This window comes from Atractosteus spatula, chromosome 26, assembly GCF_055471065.1.
Source record: "Atractosteus spatula isolate fAtrSpa1 chromosome 26, fAtrSpa1.hap1, whole genome shotgun sequence".
Taxonomy (NCBI): Eukaryota; Metazoa; Chordata; class Actinopteri; order Semionotiformes; family Lepisosteidae; genus Atractosteus; species Atractosteus spatula.
Genome location: NC_142731.1, coordinates 9,526,675 through 9,546,699, shown reverse-complemented (window position 1 = coordinate 9,546,699; position 20,025 = coordinate 9,526,675). Strand labels below are relative to the sequence as shown.

At 44.3% G+C, this 20,025-nt stretch overlaps 1 protein-coding gene across 2 annotated transcripts in view; it reads left to right on the top strand.

Moving 5' to 3' along the window:
- skap1 (src kinase associated phosphoprotein 1) overlaps window positions 1–20,025 on the top strand; it is a 162,783-nt gene that overhangs the window by 9,903 nt on the left and 132,855 nt on the right. For both annotated transcript variants that reach the window (XM_088906258.1, XM_088906257.1), the window contains exons 3-4: window positions 668–693; window positions 19,313–19,429. In XM_088906258.1, coding sequence (XP_088762384.1) covers window positions 668–693; window positions 19,313–19,429 — 143 coding nt within the window. The remainder of the gene's footprint in view (window positions 1–667; window positions 694–19,312; window positions 19,430–20,025) is intronic.

Here is a 20,025-nt window from a genome sequence, read left to right as displayed (position 1 = left end):
ATTTCTTGGGGAAGAGTTGTTTTCTAATTAGTCAGAGTCGACTACAGGGAATGTTTGTGTTAAATCATTTTCGTGGTGAAGGCATTTAATGAGCTAGCAACACGACAGTGCTTAAATCCTGGAGGCCTGGCCTCGTTGTCACGCTCCCCTTCCGAGCCCCCCTTCAGTGTACTCCCGCACGTGCACGCACACACACGGCTCCTGTGTTGAAAACCCTCTGGCCTAGCATTAAATCCTGGAGAGAAAAATGTCTCTTCTCCAGTCGTATCCTTGCACCGTTAAATTAAACAGTGTTCTTCACCTGTCCCTCCTCTCTCTTCACAGAAACTGCACTGGTTTCACTGGCGGTAAAGCAGGGGAAGCTCCTCTCACACCCACATTTGTATTACTCTGTGTAGCAAACTCGTAACATGGCGAATTCACCAATTCCTCCAGCTTTTTAGCAATTACGTGACCGAGCTGGATATGTCAACATTTTCCAGCTGAGTGGATTAGGAGGGCTTCGTGCTGAGATGGACATCCTTGCCACTGGGCAGTCAGTCGGATCGTCAGTATTTCATTGAGAAATTTCATGCTTACCGGCAGCACACTGCCTCAAGTAAATTCACGCACACACTTTTGCCTGTTCCGTGCAAAAATGTAATTCCTTCTTTTTTCTTTTTTTCAGAAATCCCCAGTATTTCAGTGCCAGAGGTAAGCGATCAAAGATCTTCTATTTCACTCTTACTGATAGCAGATACAGTAGTTCTATAGTCCCTTGTTTTCCCACCACCAGTAGAAAACTTAATCGAGCCAATAGGTCTGCTTTCTCTCCTTCTATTGCACAGTTTATTCATACAGTTCCTTTATGACATAATACATGATTCTACTAGCCAGGTGTACTGACCTCACCTCGTGACAGTCACACCCTTTGCAGCAGGGGCTCCCAGTCCCACACACCTGCTGCTTTTCATTCTGCAGCCCTCATTACTTCACTGAGGCCTTACTTGAGTTCTGAAGTTGCGTCAGTCGAATGTTTGCATTTTGTTTCTCGTCACAGGTTTTGGGATTTTATTTCACTTCACAAAACACAGCGGTTAAAGCTCCAGCATGTTTAAGAGCTGGGAACAAACAGTTCAGATTGATCTTATTCTTAGTAAGTCAATGAAGGGTTTAATTGTGTAACCGAGGGCTCAGTTGGAACAAAAGCCCACAGGTGTGGGGTTCACCAGGACCAGTATTGGGAACCACTGCTCTTCAGATTCTTCTGACTCTGACTCTTCTCTCCTTTTACTGCTGCTTGTGTGAGTGAGTTGGTGACTGAAATAAAACCAACGACCTATGTCCTATGCTCTATTCCTTCACCTGGAAGCTATTTTTTCTTTTTATCCATTTCTTACTACACACATCAAGGACTCTATGGAATATGAGTTCGTTAGCTACTGTAACATTTGTGTTAAACAAAATCTGGCCAGGCTTCCCCAGTAACTTAAGGGTGTGTATCTTAGCCACTGCTTGTCTGCATGGAAAATCATATAGAGATCATAAGGACTTTTCTTTGCTGGTTTGGTATCTGATCTATATCTATAGATCTATATCTATTGAGGGTGTTCCACAGGGTTGAGTGCTGGGACCTTTCTATTAGTATCTATGTTGCCTTTTGCTCAGATTGTCCTCCATCATGGACTTGGGTTTTGCCGTTATGCTGATGACACGGCGAGCTGTTTGCAGACCAAATTAGACAATGTTTCTGCGGTTTCTGTAGTTGTGTTCCAACGCAACAGAACTCTAAGCTAAACTGTGACAAGACTGAGGCTATGTTCACAGGCTCTAAGCCCTAGCTTCACTAAGCTTCTAACCTTAGTGTTGCGAAATTAAACCCTTGGAAGAAATTAGATTTCCTAATGTTTTCACCCTGTGTTATCATTCGAAGCACGTTGTGAATGTTAGGGGTGCCTCTCTTCCCACCTGTGCAGTTTTGGGCTTTAAGTCTTGTAAGTTACAGGATTTAGTATGTCTGGGATTCAGATTTGTGTGATAAGTAAAAAGTAGTTTGCATATGTATGTGTATCAGGTGGGGAGCTGCGTCAGCATGCGTAGTCTGCAAAGGAACAAGTAATAGATTAATTCCATGCTGGAAAGGCAAGAGAGAAAATGCAATGTTTCGGCTGTGAAGCCTGTCACACCCGAAGAAGGCTTCACAGCTGAAACGTTGTTTTCTCTCTTCTCTTCCTATGTATGTATGTTCCTATGTATGTGTATTCTCCTTTGCACATACAAGATGGTTAAGAATCAACTGCATGAGTATTATCCAGCTTATGATCTTATAATTCTGGCCTTCTTCATCAGCCGGGCTCCACAGAATGGACCTTGGAGCCTTCTCTCGTGCAGCTCCATGTCTGTAGAGCTCACTGCCCAAATCCATGAGATACGGTTGACATCTTCAGAACCCTGGGAAAGGTTGTTTTTTTTTACTTCTGTTATGGGGAAAAAATTTAATCATTTTCTGCCACAGACTAGGGTAGCCTTGTACAGTCCTGAAGAATGTAGTGACGTTATGGTTCCTGACTTATACATATCTGGGGAAACGGATTCAGTCTCACCCAGGAGGAGTAGGGTTATACTGGTACCGGACAGCGAGTAATGCTGTCTTAAGGCTGGGAACACCTCTGTAAAGGATTGAGTTAGCAGTTAAACAAAGCTACAGGAATTATTTTCTTGGGTATGAATGTTGCAGGTGTGTTGTTAAAACTGCAGGGCTTTGGTAAAAGCCTAAAGCTGTTGATTACACTTCTCAATGATTCTTTTGTCACTGTAAGCATAGTATAAGGAAGTGATCTTTGTGATAATGGCGATGGAAAGTGCCCGTGTACAGTATATACAGTAAAGGCATTTACATAGCTTCAAATCTTTTCTTCAGTAATCAAGACTTAAATGGTGTTGTGGTTTAACTGGTCTGGCAGGCTCCTTTTTCAGGGCCACGGTTGGTAATGCCTGTGCTAGAGCAGCGTTTCTCACAGCCAGTCCTGAATGTCCTGTTCTCATCCATCTCACTCCCTCTGAGCTCCTGGTTCCATTAATCGTTCAATTGAATCAGTTCAGCACTTCAAAAGACAGGGCGTGCAGGATGTCCAGGTGCACCCCAGGGCTGAAGGCGAGCAGAGCCCAGACAAAATTCTGCATGAGCCCAGAGAAGCACAAGGACAAGCAAGATCAATTGCTAGTGAAATGCAGGAGGAAACTGGCTGGGCAGTGAGCACAGTGGTGGCCCTGGTGAGGTTAAGGGGCTGATGCAGGCAGCAGATTTGAATCTGGAATCGCCTGGACGAGGCAGCAGCAGGTGTCCCGGACGTTTCCTCTCTCCTCAAGCACATCCCGAAATCCTGACCTGGTCACCCCCTGGTATTCATTCCCTTCCTTTCCGCCCAAGCAGGCAGCGGCTGTGTGATGTGGTCTGGTGAGTGAAAGCGATTTGTTTCCTCAGCGGTGTGAGGAGAGACCTGGAGTGAGGAGGTTTCCTGGTCCCGATGCGACAGCGAGACTCCCATCCCAGCAAGCAAATGCCTCAGTCTGTCTCTGTCTGTCGAAGATCAGAGTCATATTTTTTTTTTCCTCGTTTTTTACTGCCGTACCCAAGTCTGGGAGCAAATTATGGAAAATTCTTTAGTGACAGCTTGCCATGGGTCTGGGTGAAAAGTACAAGCCTGGATCTGTGCCTTATGTTTCCCAGCAAAAATGCAATGTGATCCCCTGATGATAAAGCAGAGACAGAGTGTATGTGCACATCTGGGAGGTTCTTTTACGAATGGGGAAGATAAACACATGTAAAATGTCATAGAAGAGAAACACTTCATTTTTGTTTTCCTTTTGAACAGTTAGCCTTTTTCCCTTAAAAGCAAAGATCAAGAAGATGTATCAAACTCAAAGGAGAGTCAGGTACGTCTTGTGGGGCAACATCCCGCTGTACAGAGAGAGAGAGATGGTGATCTGTTTTTTTTTAATGTTTTTCTGGCAGAGCTTCCAAACCTTGATCCTACAAATTGAAATGCTGTTGGGAGCAGCCGGTTGTCTTAGTTCTGAGCCGAGGGCGATCTGTCATTCGAGGGGTACTGTAGCGGTAGTGTCTGGACAGTGGGTGTGTGAGTGCACGGCAGCACTTGTAAAGTGCAGATAACAAATGTTCAGCGGGAATGTGGCCCAGCTCCCGCTGGAGAGACTCTGATTCAGTACATGCTCAAAGATAAAGTAGGAGACTAGAAAAGAGGATGGAAACCATAGTTGACAACAAAATTGCAAATGCTTCGCCTGCTCAGAGGTGAAATGCTTCAGAATCCACAGAGTGGCAAAATTAATAAAATGAAGAAACGACTGATTTAGCAATAAATTATTTCCTTCTTGCTGAATACAGTACAGCGTGCTGTGAGTTGCTACCATGAGCGTTGCCATTTGTTGCCCGCCAAACTGTACTTGGCGACGTAATTTATTTAACCATGCAGATTTTTCTCTCATGCCATGTCAAAGGTTCAGCAAGCTAGAATGTATTTTCTTGTGTCTGGGAATGCTTTCGATTTGCAATTGCATGTTCAAGACGCACGCCAGAAGCGTCAGGGTTTGAGGTCAAAGGTCACGCGCAGCGTGGCTCACGCGAGTGTTTGTGGGTTTTCCATGGTCTACTCTGTCGTCGGATGCTGCAGTCGCGGCTGTACTGGAGCGATCCCCTCCGCTGGTCCCTGCTGCGGCGCTGCGCGAGGCTGTCTGGGCCCGCAGGCACTATCGCAGGTGCTTCCTGTCAGTTGGCAGCCGAGAGGGAGCCTAGCGACGGTGAGCGTGGTGGGACCCACATGTCCTGCCGCTCCAGCCTGCTCCATTTCCACAGCCTCTCCCCCCGCTGGGGGACTGGAGGAATCTTTGGCAAAGCTGGAAATACATTTTCTGCTGTAGCCGCTCATGGCCCGTGTCAAGACATTGCACTCGAAGGGCATTTTCTACAGGTGTAGAATCTAACCGTGCGGCACGTGCTTAGTGCTGTATAAAGCCTGTTGGATTTTGCTTTGGTGGCTATTTCCCGTGCAGCTAACAGGAGAGCAGTGCGCCAGCGGGAGAGCGTACAGCCTGGGTCAAGAGAGACTTGCTGCCTTGCAGTTCACTGGGATGTCCCCAGCCTTGTGCTCACCTTCCTTCCGGAATGCCATAAGCAAGTGCATTCCGTGTGCACCACTTGGGAAGCTCCTGTCCTAGTTGCTGAAAAATAAAGGCCAGCCTGCAAATCCGTGCCTTTGTTGAGCTCCTGACATGCTCCCCGCTTGTGACATGTGGCACATGATCTCCCGTTGGGGAAAACGATAACTGCGTTTTCTTTTGAAGATTGCAGCTGGTATTGGCGGAGAGGAAAGGCGAGTGTTGTCCAGTTGATTTCTGGAGTGATTTCGCTGCCTCTGCTGTAGCAGAGCATGTTAACGTAATTTATGAAGCTCTTGTCTAGAGCCGCACTGCGTGTGGGTTCTTTTTTTTTTAAAGGACAGGATGTTTCCAGGGAAAAACGTACTGCTTCTGAGTCATGTAAACCAGCTGGAGCTTCTTCACAGTCTTCAGATTTTATCCCGTAAGAGAACAGTAACGGGAATCGCAGGTGACTCCGGAAACAAGACCGCTAGCTCCGAGGCCTAGCTGAGCCCTGTAGCCAAGAAGTCCCTGGTTCGTTTGCCAGTTGTGTACCTGGGGTTCCCAAATAGCGCCTCTGAGTGGCTGAGAGCTGGCAAAACTTTCCTCGGCTTGCTGTGCATGAAAAGGTCATGACCAGGAGAGAGTGTCCAGTTCACCCCTTGTAGTACAGGGTTTGTAACGGCAGACCACCAACAAGCAATTCATGATTTCAAATAAGGTGAGCAAAAAGTTCAGAAAATTCCCTTTTCTGATTTTTTAAAGAAATATATAACATTAGCTCTTTAAAGATGACTGTACATTTGGATATATATATATATTGGACTATATATATTTGGATAACAGTACACTGAGATTGTAGGTTCTGACTTATGGTTACAGGTGTAGTATGTAGAGCATAAGTAAACATTTTTGTTTGTAAATATGGGAGGAAAAAAAAAGTCTATCACTCAGGATCAGGGAAGCATGTGTGACCTTTGAACCGTGCGCCCATTCGAATTGTTCTTGCGCTCGGAGTTCCTGCTCTGGCCCAGCCGCGCTCTGTCCTCGCTGACTTCCTTCAGAGCCAGACGGCCAGGCCGAACAGGATGTCTGCCTTCCACTTGGACCATGCTGCGTCTCGGAATAACTGTGGCGTGAGTTTCAGGAATGTGGGGAATGTCGCGTTGTGGGCCCGCCCTCGTGACCACACCCTGTATTATTTTCGCATACGAGCCCCCGGTTTTTCTCCCATCTTGTCTCGGGTGCTTTCCTCATCCTCGCACATCGCAGCATCTGGGATCATTAGATAACGTCATCAAAGAAAATGAGCTGCGGCAGAACGAAACTGAAAAATGTGATTAAACTGACATGATGAAATTGAAAAATGGTTGTAATTAAACAAAGCAGGTTCTGCGGCAGCATTCTTATTGATGGCAAGCCAACAACTCCACCTTTTAACCCCTGGTTTCACAGTTGTAAATGCCCTAATAAATTTTCAGACCGCTTTGAAAGTAGTCTTCTGTTTGTTTTGTCTTTTGATCCATTAGTTTGTTTTTCATCTCACTTTTATTCACTGTGTGACCAACCTGTATAACAGATGTTGGCTACCATTCAGGACCTGAGATCATCTCACATGTCTGTAAGATTTGTTTTCAGTCTACAGTACATATACAGTATTTCTGGGTGAGTTTAGGGGCTTTTCAGTTGCAGAATCAATTCCTGTCTAGTACAAGGTGAGTTGAAAGTTTGTGAAAAAGTGCCCATGTGTGCATATGCATTGCTGGGGCCTTCTGCCAGCTTTGAGGAGAGAAGAATATGGGAATTTATGGACAATGAAAGAGGTCCCAGTTGACACCTGAAAAAGTTGTTGATCTGAGCTTAATAGAGAAAGGGCAGACTTTCTTGTACAGCATATAAGTTTTTTTTCATTCAGCGACAAAATAAAGGGATGTTGGAAACTATATACAGAGTATAAACATTATTGGGGAAAAACATGCTGTGCCTTTGAATAAGCAAGGAAAAAGGTACCGATTACCCAACAATTACTGTTTTCCTATACTGTAAGGGATACACAGAGCAGGCTATTCCACAGCTGTGTGCTTTGCAGTGCCTCCTAGTGGCCCTCGGGGACTCTGCCAGGGGCTTGAGCCTGCCCCCTCCCCCACTCTCAGGATTCATTTCTCACTGTGCAGCTGTCCGATTGCATGGTGGGGTTTGATTCTCTCTCTGCATCTGCGTGTGATTCTTTCTGTATTTTCCCCCTCCTATTTCTTCAGCTATTGTTAAGAAAGTGCTCGTTCTTAAAATCAAATGCGCACAGTTGTCCCAGAAAGGTTTCATAAAAGTGCTGAAAAAAGAAGAAATACAAGGTTCTCCCAGCCTTCTTCGGGTGTGAGAAAAACAGGGCAGTCAACAACATGGAATAAACCTTTACTTGCTCCTACACATGCTGATGCAGCTACCTACTTTAAATAAACATGTATACTGTACAGTATTTTTAAACCGACTACATCTGGCCCTGTCACAGTAACAAAAAAAAGATCACAGACACACTAGAAGAGCCGTTGTTTGTACGTCATCGAAGCAAGTCCCTGCCAGGAACAGAAGGATTCCTTCTCCTTTCAGAAGAAATCTATTTATTCTGAGCAGAGGATAAATCACCGAAAGGCTAATAAATTAAGGAAGATCTGAAGGCTTGCTGCAGCTATAGATGTAACCCTCTTGTGTTACAAGCAGCCAAGCTCTTCCGCAGTTTCCCCTCCTGCGAACCCAGGATGGGGTGTGATAAAATCCGACCTGGGCAGTAGAGATTTCTCGGTGTGAGCATCTCGGGTTTTCTTGAATGTCGAGAGCTCTCTCGCTCATTGGTTCTCCCGGCGGTCCGGTGTTGTTAGGCCTGCTTTTCCTTTCCCAGAATGTATTTGGCATGTTATAAATCTAGTTCCACTGGAGGGCTGTGTGAAATAACATGGTGCCCACACAGTGAGGGAAAGGATGAGGCCTGAAACCGGGGTCCTTTCAAGATGTTCAGGGTTGTCCTTAGAAAAGCCTGTTTTTTTTTCTCGTCGTAAGATCTTTAGGGTATCTGCTGTCCATCTAAAGCACTGATATTCACTCCTGGTCCTGTAAGGCTGTCCTCTGGTTTTCATCCTGTACGATTAATGACTTGATTTAAATTAATTGTTCACTTAAGGGGTCTGTCTTACCACACATTGCCACAGTTTCCAGGTCTTTAATCATGGATGATTACAGTTATCTACAATGACACTCAGTCCTGGAGGGCCACAATCATTGTATCTCTGATGTCAAGACAACAGACCTAATATTCACTGCAAAACTGTTTCCCCTTAAGAATTTGAAGACTTTTCTTGTTTTGAGATTAATCTTTCGTGTACTTTCAAGCTCTCTGAAGACACACCTTTACCTGAAAAAAAAACGCTTGCGAAAAACTTGTGTGTGCAAGTGTGCTGAAGGGAAGTGCCCAGGTGAAAACCTCTGTGCTTTTGGACTGGACTCCCGGGGCGTACAGTAGGTTAAAGTACAGTAAAACAAAAAGAAATTGAACGCCCCACAGGTATGCAAAATACGATGGCTCACTAAATTTTCAGTGTGTCCATTTGTAAAGGAACTCGTTTGCAGCAGTTGACAGACGTGTTGCAGTTGCCGAAGATGGCGCGGCGTTTCGAAATTATTGATGGATTCTTGTGATGCAAGCATGTACTCTCAAGACCTTCCAGCCTCACACCTTGTTAAACACATTAAACCCTCAGTCAACACCAGCTCATTGTGCTGTGCTACCAGTTCTTCCCTGCACTGAAAACCCATCACTTTTCCCTTTGACTCATTCCTGCAAGTGCCCAGATTTTGTGCAAACAAGCCTTTCCTTTCTTTTGTTCTCTAACCAGTTTTGCATCATTTTAAAAAGTGTACTTAATCTAAGTTTCTCAATCAAGCTTTTTTTTTACCCACATAAGGATGACGTGAGAGGACATAGGCATTTTCCTGGAGAAATGTGCTGTGTAGATTTTCCTTTTTAAAGCAATTTTTAAAGCAAAAACAGTGTCTACTTATTAATTCTTATTCTAGAACAGCTCTTTATGAAACATAACTTTAGCTTTGTTCTAAATTAAAATTGCTCTCTTGTGTGATAATAGGTGCAGTGCAGACCATGTGTATAGATCCAGCATTGCTGAGGTGCCTAGAATGACTCTTAAATGCGATGCCCTTTTTGAGTGTCTTATCAGCTGCATGACTTTAACACTGACTTTTTCCAGAAATGTAGCATATTTAGAAATGCTTGTAATTAGGGTCTATAAATACTTTTAGTTGTGGGGGGGGGGAGAGAACTCGGAAAGACACAAGTGGATTCAAATATGCACAGAATGTAGAGTTATCTTTTCCACAATCGACCTGTCTGTCAAGACCGACTTTACTGCCTGCTAGGCTGAGGGTCAGCTTTGGATAACAGCTGAGCAGGCATTTTTATAACTTTGCCATGTGTATGCGTGGGTCTGTGCGTGTACATGTATTATGTGTATACATTTCTATTCCTATATTAGCAACATTTATAAGGCATTAATTGCCTTATTTTATCTTTTCACTAATATACATAATTGGACAATGTGTAGTATTTAAATAATAATCTGAGTTGAGGTTTTTCTTCTGTGCGTTGTATAAGAGCTTGTGCTCACAGCTCATGGCAGCTCAGTTCATTGGGGAATCAACCCCTTTTTGGAAGAGCCAAGGAGTGGAAATATCGGGGACTCCTCGTGTCCCAGCACCCCCATACGTTTCCTCCTCCTTCTCCCTTGAGTCGCTCCCAGTCCTGCTTCTACGCACGGTGTGAAATGTGCTGCCATGGGAAAGGGCACATTCTTCCAGGAAACTAAAAATAACTGTCTGGTCACCAGTGTTTTTACATTCGGCTTCCTCTGAGGGTTTTTTCCAAGACAGCAGAGCCATCATTCCTCGTGTGCCTGAAGGGTTCCTTGTATATACAGCACGACCGGTCCTGTGGACCTGCGGCTGGCTCGTCTGCACGTGGGGTGGTATACCGGACAGCGTCCGAGCCTCAGTGCCAAGGGCGGCCATTTTCTGGGGCGCCACGACAGAGCCGTGTTCCTCTTGTTCCCAGGTCTGCTTCAGAAGCGCCGCTTTTGAGTGCTCTTCAGGAGTATTCACTGGGGCCTTTCTGGTAAATTCAGAAAGCTCAAAAGTGTGATTTGTTTGCATGTGCCTATATAATGTAAACGCTTCCAGCTGATTGCATAGTCGAAGTAAAATGCTTCAGCTTCACTAATGTTTTGACAGGTCAGCATGCCCTTAAGCCTTGGAGAAATATGTCTGTGATTATTCTTCGTCAGGGCCTCGGGGCTGGTTTGTTTATGCAGTAGGACATAACTCATTTATAGGTTGATAAGTATTGAGATAGCAGTGGAAAAATGAAAGAAAAACAACTGATAGGATCTCAAGGCTCTTGGTTCAACTTTTTTTCTTGACTTGTGTATTTGTTTTTTTCCTTTCATCTTTTATTTCCTAATAAGTTGGTATATGATTTGCAGCGCTCTTTTTTGTCCCTTGACTGGCTAGCGCTGATTAGCACGATGCTTCCCCGGAGCCTGTCTCGAGGTCTCGTGCCTGATGGCAGCGCCGAACGATTTTTTTTTTTTTTGCTGTCAGCCGGCTGCCTGTTCAGATGGAAAATACAAGCATCAGCACTTGTATTAGAACATCAGTAAGGGTACAAAAGAGGCGAACGCTGTCGCTGCTCGCTTTCAAATCGTGCATCTTCCTTTCATATTATCTCTCTAAATGAATGCGATGGAGGTTTCCGTTTTGAAACCGTTCTGCACAAGAGCAGTAGACCCTCATGGCAATGCAATGCAGACATCTTTGAACCCAAGAAAAAAAAAACATTAGAATTCCAACCACTGCGTGTAGCTCTGACAGTCTGCTTTAGAAAAGATAAAAAGGTATTTAAGCACTAGGCCACTAATTGATGGTGGTCATTACAGCTTTAAATGGGCTATTTAAAAAAAAAACTTATTAGAACCACAGCAATGCAAATTGAAAAAAAGAAGCATACTTTGAATTCTTGGATCACACAGCATTTAGTGATGTGTGTGTGTGTGTGTGGGCTCCTAGGTTTTAACAGCAGTTCAGTGATGGGACTAGAATGCTTCTCCGGTACCTCCAGGCTGAGCAGGGTCTCATTCATCTGTCCCTGTGGTCGAGTGGCTTTCTTACATCTTTCCACAAGTCTCTGATAAGCGCTCGTCACACAAACACTCCAGTAAAGCTGCCAGGGTGTTAACCCTCTGCTGGATGCCCATAGGGCCTGGTCACGTGGCTCATGGTGCCACAGGCAATGTGAGGCCTGGTTTTAGCGCATTAATCCCTACTTTAGTTAATTTGGTAGTGAAGAGTGAGGGTTCGGCGAAGATTTGAGCCTGTAGACTCTTTAAAATGATTCAAGTATATTGCTTTACAGTCAAATACAGTTTTGATGTTTTTCATGAGGTAGATATTTATACAATTGCTAACACTTAAGTTTTGGTATTGATTTTGAACTCTTTACTGAACATACATTCTTCCCAGACAGTATTAGAGCTAAGAAGTGACATTGATAAATTATATATATATACTTATTTATATATAATTATATTATATATAATAAAAGTTATATATAATAAATTAACGTGTGGGATGTGGATGGAAACTGGAGCACCCAGAGAGAAGTCATGTGACGATGGAGAACATGCAAGCTCCATGCAAAAGGCACTACTTCTTGGGATTGAACGCAGCCCATTAGGGTTGTGAAGCAGCAGTGTTAATAACCCCCAACCCAGTCTTGCCCACTTGTGTAAAACACTGCCTCCTTAGTTTGCTGTAATGCACTTTGCCACAATTTCCACTTGTCCACTGGTATGCATTTCACCAGTTTCAATTTCCACAACTAGACTTAACCACTAAAGGGATTCTTCAGCTCTGTTTATGTCTTGACACATGAAACGGTTAATGGGATTGGGATGCTATGGGTGTTTGTAATGCTCTACGCTTCTGAATGGCAAAGCAATAGTTAAAAGGTTTTTGTGAGTTTTTATTTTCTGTCTTGTACACTGCAGTGCCCCCTACTGGACAGCCCCATGAACTACAGCTAAGTGTGGTATCCCCCCCTGAAATGTGAGCAGTTAGCTGATTTGCTGTGCTTTTCTCCGGTGGCCAGTCACATGGGAGACTGTCTGCTTCATAGTAATATTCAACAGATCTTCCATCTGACTGGAAGAACACCTAGTTCTGGGGGGAGTGAAAGAGTATATGCAGGAATAACTTAGATTTCTATTTATAGTTAAGTAATTTTTTTCTTATTAGGAATTTTGGCTTTCAGTAGGCTATCCGATTATGATATTTGCAGACTTTGATCTGCTTTGTTCCCCCAAAATTCAGACTGCATATATTGTTTTAATGAGGTGAAGCTGTGTGTGAATGCAGACAGGTACAGGAGCCCACTGTCCAGCTGTGATGCACTTCCTGCGCTGCAGTTCAGTAGGAAGGGGAGATGGGGTGAGTCATAGCTGAGGAATCGCATCAATCAATCAATCAATCAATCAATCCATCAAAGTTAATTTATCAAATGCACAACAATACAGCATGCAGCAGTAGTTGCTGGCAATGAAATGTCTTTTCTACGAGCTCACCGGGGGGGTGGGGGGTGGGGTAAAAATCACAAAATTAAGGTTACGTAATAGAAATTGAATAAAATAAACTTGGACAAAATGTAATATAAATAGAGCTGCTATGTGCCCAGGGTGTATGCAATACATTATGTCCGAGTAGTGCAGTATGCACAATACAGAGAAACCTGAAAGTCCATGTAGCCATTATGGGTGATTTGCTGAAGGAGCTGCAGGTTGGCTATTTAGCAGTCTTATTGCCTGGAGCTAGAGGCTGTTCCGTAATCTGTTGGACCTAGACCGAATGCTTCGGTACCGTTTACTGGACGGAAAGAGAGAAAACAGTTTGTGACTGGGATGACTGGGGTCCTTGACATGCACAACTGGCTTTTGAAACCTGTGAAACTCTTCAGTAATGAAACGTGCAGCCACACCTTTGCACTGATATACGGTTATTTCTTTTATTGTGACCCTGGTGGGTCTGAAATAGGGCTGGTTGGTTTAAATAGGGAGAGTAAACAAAACACTCACTGGGCCATTGAAGGCTTTGGCATTCAGAGGCATGTTATAACTATGAATCTCCTTGCCTTTCCTTTCGTGTCATGTCATTTTAACTTGCAGCTCACTTTCTGTAGGTGCGTCAGTGTCTGATTCACACTGGTTATGCCCTTGTTAGCAGGAAACAGGGTACTTCCCCAGCCCTTGGACTTGGACTGATAATGCTGTTTTCAATACTGTAGGTGGGTGGAGGGTTATGAGGGCCTAAGGGGTTGTTCTGAAAATGGACAGTTACTATTGTGTGCTTGAAAACATTAGATTTTAAGAACAGCAATAGGTTCTTTTGCTGAACCAACAGACTCTTGAGTGTGAGACACTCTTGAGACAGTGAGCCCCCTGGTGCAGCTGCAAGGTGTTAGTTTAGCACACAGACTAGATGAATAGTCTCACTAACACCTCGACACTCCCACATACCACCTCTGACCGACTGATCTCAATGCCATTCCGGCACTGGGAGGGCGGTTTTCACATCCTGTGGCCGAAGAGTCGGGAGCCTGGCGGTGTGGCTAAGTTTCACACCCGACGGGCGGCGCCTCTGGACCCCTTCCGAACAGAAAACAGTGTACGCTTTGACGTCTGATCGTCAAAGAAAGAAATCCTTCACTGCACAAAGCACACACACACACATACACGCTGAAGACTTAGGATTTCTGGAAATAGGTTTGTGAAGTGTGGTGTAAACTGCAGCTCCTGCTGCAGGTGTTGATTATCCTGACGGAGACTCGGGGAAGAACAGTCGTCAGTCCTTATCCCTGCCTTGGGGACACTGCAGAGAAAGCTGTCCACTCCATCGGAAGTGCTGTTTCGTAGCTGAGCAATTTGCCCACAGGGAATACAGGGTCCTTGATGTGAAAATGAGTCATATCTTCATTGAAAAGACAGGGCTTTTAACCCTGGAGAGTGTGGCCCCACAGGAGTCAGAAAATATTGAATGTTCCTTTTGCTTCTGCACCCTGAAATGCCCTTCAGCTGTGCTGTACCTATAGGAGCAGATTTCTCCTTTGGGCAAACATAGGGAACACTGCTCATCTACTGTGGGTTAAGCTGATTGCCCACAGCTTCTTCCCGGGGAGAATAAGGACCGCATTCTTCTAATGTGAGTTTTATTGCCTGGAATATTAGCACAGATTCGTGGTTGTGAGATATCTGGTGTCAGTGATGAATGTTGATGTATTTACATAAAGGTGGGAGTTTCTTGCTCGCAGCCCAGGGAGCTCAGGATTTAATGATGATGCTTAATTGCGAAGTGTCTGCAGTCTGGAGAAGATTATCGGGTTTGTTTTTCTGAGGATGCGGCACAGGCAGCCCTGGGTGGCGGATTGGCACGTGGCGGCTGTGTGGCAGCCGAGCCCCCCCCCCAGACCCTGCGCTCCAGGCCGGTGCAGCTGGCGCGACGCAGGCCTCACCGCTGGGGAGGCGGGGCCAGGGGCGGGGCCGCCTCCGTTCCGCCCAGCAGCCGCTTCTGAAATGCTGGCTGCTGCTTTCCCTTTATTTTTCCCCCTTCCCTCGGTGTTCGGCTTTCCAAAACCCCCAAAAGACTTTCCTCTCTTCGTCTAGTGAATCCTAAGGGCCTGCGCGGTACGAAATGCCGCTGTGCCCGCCGTCCTCTCCGCAGTGAATGACCGAGGCGGGCACACGTCGCCCGAGCTGTGGGCAAAGATCTGCCCTGGCCACGCGGTCATGTGACGTGTCAGAGCAGTCCTTTTTCCCCAGCCATGACCCTTTGTTAAAACTTTTACAACACTGGCCCTTTTTTTTTACAAAATGACTACTCATTTTTCTAGTGTCAAAAAGATTTTGAAACGTTTTTTATGTATTGGAAGACTTAACGACACCAAAGCTTCTAAAAAATGACCTGATTGCGCAAGGAGATAAATTAGACATGATATTTCTATATCCTGTAGTCCGTCTAATAAACAGAAGTGGTTTGCCACAACGCACCCAGAAGTTTCTTTGCTCATTTTTTTTCCAGCTGTTGTTTTTGCCCACAGTCACATTCTAGGTCTGAAGCAGGAGTGCTTGGCATCATTGCATCAAATCTAGGCAAGAGAGATTAAGCCGGGTTTCTGGTTAATATTCAGACTCACTGATTCTGAGAAGTTGAACAATGAAACCATTAAAACTTGGGTCAAAAAATAGAAGTCTGCCCAGCTGTGTGGAGCTCAAACGAGCACGTTGTGCTGGAGATTTCTGAGTGGTATTATTACTGTATGCATTTTTTTTATAATCCTGCCATGTTTGTGGTTACAGACCGTAAATAATTTCTCGTTGAAGAAATAGAGCCAGCACGGTCCGATTAAAAAAAGCCATTCATCGCTCTCAGAACGCCCATTGCCACAATTTTCAAACGCATCCATAAAGTCAACAGGTTTTATGACTTGGAAGTCATTTTCATACGTTTAAATTAGCTTGTGTTTATTTTAAAAACATATCCTTCGTCCCTACAGACATCTTTCTGAATGATCTCATTCAGATTAGTCAGGGTAATAACTGCTCTCAGTTCTTCTGTCCTTATTGTGGGATCAGTCTTGTTGACCCTTCAGATTTATTTAATTGCAGCCTTAATGCTGTTTACTGTATGCTTAAGTGGAATGAAACAGTAGCAATTTAAAGTCGTAATGAGTGTGTGGAAAACACAGATTTGACTGCTCTCTTTGGAAATAATGGGAGAGCATGTATAGTGTTTGTAATGCTTGCCAAATGCTTAATAAAAAAAAACATCCCTTGAGTGTTGGAATTGAACGATAACATATGAGGGCGTTCTGCCTAAACTCATTTTTAGAGAGATTTATCCAGAGATTTTAAAAGTCACAATGATTGTGATTGGTGGGGGGGGGATTATGCTTTTTCCTTTTGTACATTGTCAAAATAATATACTGTGTGTGTTTTTACACGTTAGATTTGGGAAATAGAGTTCATCTTGTTTGGTCACTTTGACACCAGCCACAGAGTGTGCTACATCTGGAAAAGGTTTGTTTGGAAATTAAGCTAAAGCAAACCGGTATAGTCCTGTGTCATTGTAAAAAAACCGAAAAGCAAAAATTGGCATAATGTGAAGAAGTCTGTAATCTGTTTAAATCGGTGAGCACAGGTATCAAACTCTTTTGTTATGTCAGCAGTAATCTCTCAGTCTCAGGGAATCAGCTTAACTGGACATGTCTGTCTGCTGGAAACGTGTGAAAATCCGAACCTCTTGTTGTGAAATTGATTATTGAAGTTTTTTTTTTTCTGAGGTCTGTTTGTAAAGTTAAAGGAATAGAAACTGTTGAGGACTTGAAGTAACAGAGAGCCAAAGGGAATGTCTGAAAGTGGCTTGTTTATCCATTGTTATCAAGGCAGTAAATGGGGAGATAAACAGTCAGGTATCAATAATGGCACCGCGTAAATAACAGCTTACATGCTCTCACCAGAGGCGTTTCCTGTCATTTTCCGCGGTCAAATTCCGCGTACACTTTAAAATCCTCATGCTCACCTATAAGGCTTTACATGGCTTGGCACCTCAATACCTGTCTGAACTTTTATCGCCCTACTCCCCACCTCGCAACCTCCGCTCTTCAAATTCTGCTCTCCTTACTGTCCCCCAAGCCCGTCTACATTGTATGGGCGACAGGGCCTTCTCCTGCTATGCCCCCAAGCTCTGGAACTCTTTGCCCAAGGATATTAGAGAGTCATCTTCTCTAAACTCCTTCAAATCCAGACTCAAAACCTTCTTCTTCAGAAAAGCCTTTACTTAACTGGTTCCATTCTTCACCCCTCTGCTCTTCTTAATACCACCTTCCACGGTCTCCTCTATTGTTATTGTTGTATTGTTGTAATTATAATTGTGTCCTATCTTGTAAAATCTTCTTATTTATTGTTATTGTCATCCTGTAAAGCGCTTTGAGAAGCCACCTTTAAAGGCGCTATATAAAATAAAGTTTATTATTATTATTATTATTATTATTTTAGTACATTTTGCATTCGTCAATGTTTTTTAGGACATTTGAAAATTTTCGTAATCGGACATGCTGCAGATTTCTTTTCTTCAGAAAGATTGACTCGCCCACCAAAACCAACTGATAAACTTACAATACAACATTGGCTTTGCCCCCCCCCCCGAGGTGATGGGCAGAAGTGCAGCAGCCACTGCTCCTCTCGCAGGCCGGCGTGAATGACCTGCAGATGCTGAGCTTGTGCTGCTGAGCCCGTCTCTCTGGCCCGTGAGGTTGTGTGCTTATTTACAGCTGCAGACACTTGAGCAAAACCGATCTCTCAAGCCGTGCTGGCTTCCCATGTGAGCCGGTGCTAACAGATCGATGAGACGAGTGGAAATGCCGAAGGTGAAAATATCATTGAACCTTTCCTCCGGTCTCGGAATTTAACGTGCTCCCACAGAAACAGTGGGTGAATTTCACTCTTGACTTAAACACTTCAAAAACCCCGTCCTGCGGTTTGGTTTGTCACGTGTGTACGCTATTTGGGCTTTTCAGAACTTTTCAGGGTTTTGTGTGGCTAGCAGCTCTGCCCGATTTGCGATGAACAGCAATTTAACCTCGGTTATGAAAGACTTTGGAAATGGGCAACAAAAAATTAGTTGAAGTATGTTTATAATTTAGAATGTAAAATAAATGGTAACAAATTTAAACTTTTTGTGGCTTTAATATATCATTCAGATTTCAGTATAAACACTATATATTCCAATTTCATAATTTTTCCAACCACAAATATTAAAAAACACCATATTTTAATGATTCTGTAAATTGCACAGACCATATACTGCAGAAGAACGTTTCATTGACAAAATAATAACCCTCAAGTGTTTCGGGCTGCTTTTGATCTAAGTGAGATGGGACTTCTTTTTACAAGCATGTGTCGGCTTCGGACACACCAAGATGGTGACGTATTTGTAATCGGTTTAATTTTAAATCCATTTCTCTTAATTGGGAAGGCGATGGCATCCCATATCCTCTTTCAGAATAAGAGGTTCTTCCTGCGTGGCCAGTTATTCATCTCATTTGTGTCTTCTTTATATTGAACTTTTAAAAAGTAAAAATCTGTTATGCAGAACTTTAACCGTAGCAGAGAGAAGAGCTGTATTTGATGTACTGCGTGATAGGTGCAGTGGTTCCATGTACAGCAGTCATTTAGTCGTTTTTCATAAATTAATGTTTTCATAAGTTCTTTGCAGTTTCCATGTGCATTTTTTTTAGGTCTCATTTTTAAGGCATGGTTGATTTGTTTTTCAGTCAATACATGTTTTCCTTCTCTCAAGTTCTAACTTGAAGAGGAGGAAACGATAAGTGTTGAGGACAAACTCGGGGCTGACGGACAGGGAGAGGTTCACCGAAGAGAAGTGGGAGCTGGGCAAGTGTGTCTCAGACACACAGGTGGCCTGTGCCCTGCAGGTCCTCTTGTGCTGTTCTGCTTTCTCCCTTTCTCTGCACTGCAAGAACATACTATTGTGAATTCTGAGTTACAGCACTGGCTGCTGTTCTTATGTTTATATGCACTCATCTGTACAATGTGCTGGTACACTTTCTTTGAAGAAGATTTTTTTGGAGGATTTAAGCAATTGCAGAAGCCTGTGCTGCTCTTAAAGGGGTGACCGGGGCTTAATGGTATTTAACATTTTGACAATCATTACTACTTCATTCGCATTAGGAAGTTGGAGTCGGTCTGGCTTTGGAACATACAAAAAGCTTTGGCTGTTTCTTAGCCTTGTGTGAGGTAGGAAAGTTGAGAAGTTTTAGACCCAGGTCCGTACTGTATCTGTTCGTATTTACTGGATTCTCTGTGATCAGTATGTGCTGTTGGTTTCAGTTCATTTCAGGCAGTAAACTATCTTTAGTCAGAATAACAACCTCCTCCCTGCCTGTGATTCTTGGCCTTATTGCCTGCGAGCTCTGTGAAGAACTCTCCCTTTCATACAGCCTTGGCCTCCGTCCCCACATTCCTAACTTCATGCTTTTCTGCTTTTCCAGTTGACTCTGGACCAGATGACAGCTCCGATGACAACCAGAGTGTGAGCCTGGGTCCCTCTGTGCCATCTGATGACGTTTCTGTGGCCTCCGATTACCAGGACGACGGCTCTCCGGAGTGTACGTACAGTCTCCATTCACCTTATTCTCACCCGGGTCCGGCCCCGTCGGATACTGCACCATCCTTTCCTTCCCATGCCATCTCTGCGTACCTTCTTGCGCCACTTGGGCTTGTCAGCCATTTCGGCAGCCGAACGCTGGTCAGGTTCCTATTGATTGGATTGGATGCTGCAGCTCCAGTGTGCAGCTCCAGTCACTGGGGAGGGTGATGCCTTATTGATGAGATGGTGGTCGTTCGTGGCGTCGGTTGATGTCATTGGATGATGTCGCCCCAGGCTTCGTCCGAAGCGCTGTTTGGCTCGGTTGCGCCCCAGGCCTTCCGTCCAACATGGAAACGAATCAGTACCAGTGGGGGATGCGGGAGAAGTGGGTGTGAACCCCAAGCCAGGACAGAGCTGACCTCTGTTATCAAAATGATAGAGAGAACAAGATCAATTACAAGAGTGTGTGTGGGCATGTGATCTACGACTGTTCACATGTAGAAAATCTTCCTACAAAGGCAGTAACTCCTTAAGCATATGGATGATGTGGCGACGTCCCCACAGCTCTACTTTTATAGAGCCCAAAATAGCATGAGAGTGCCGAAGCTGTGGCAA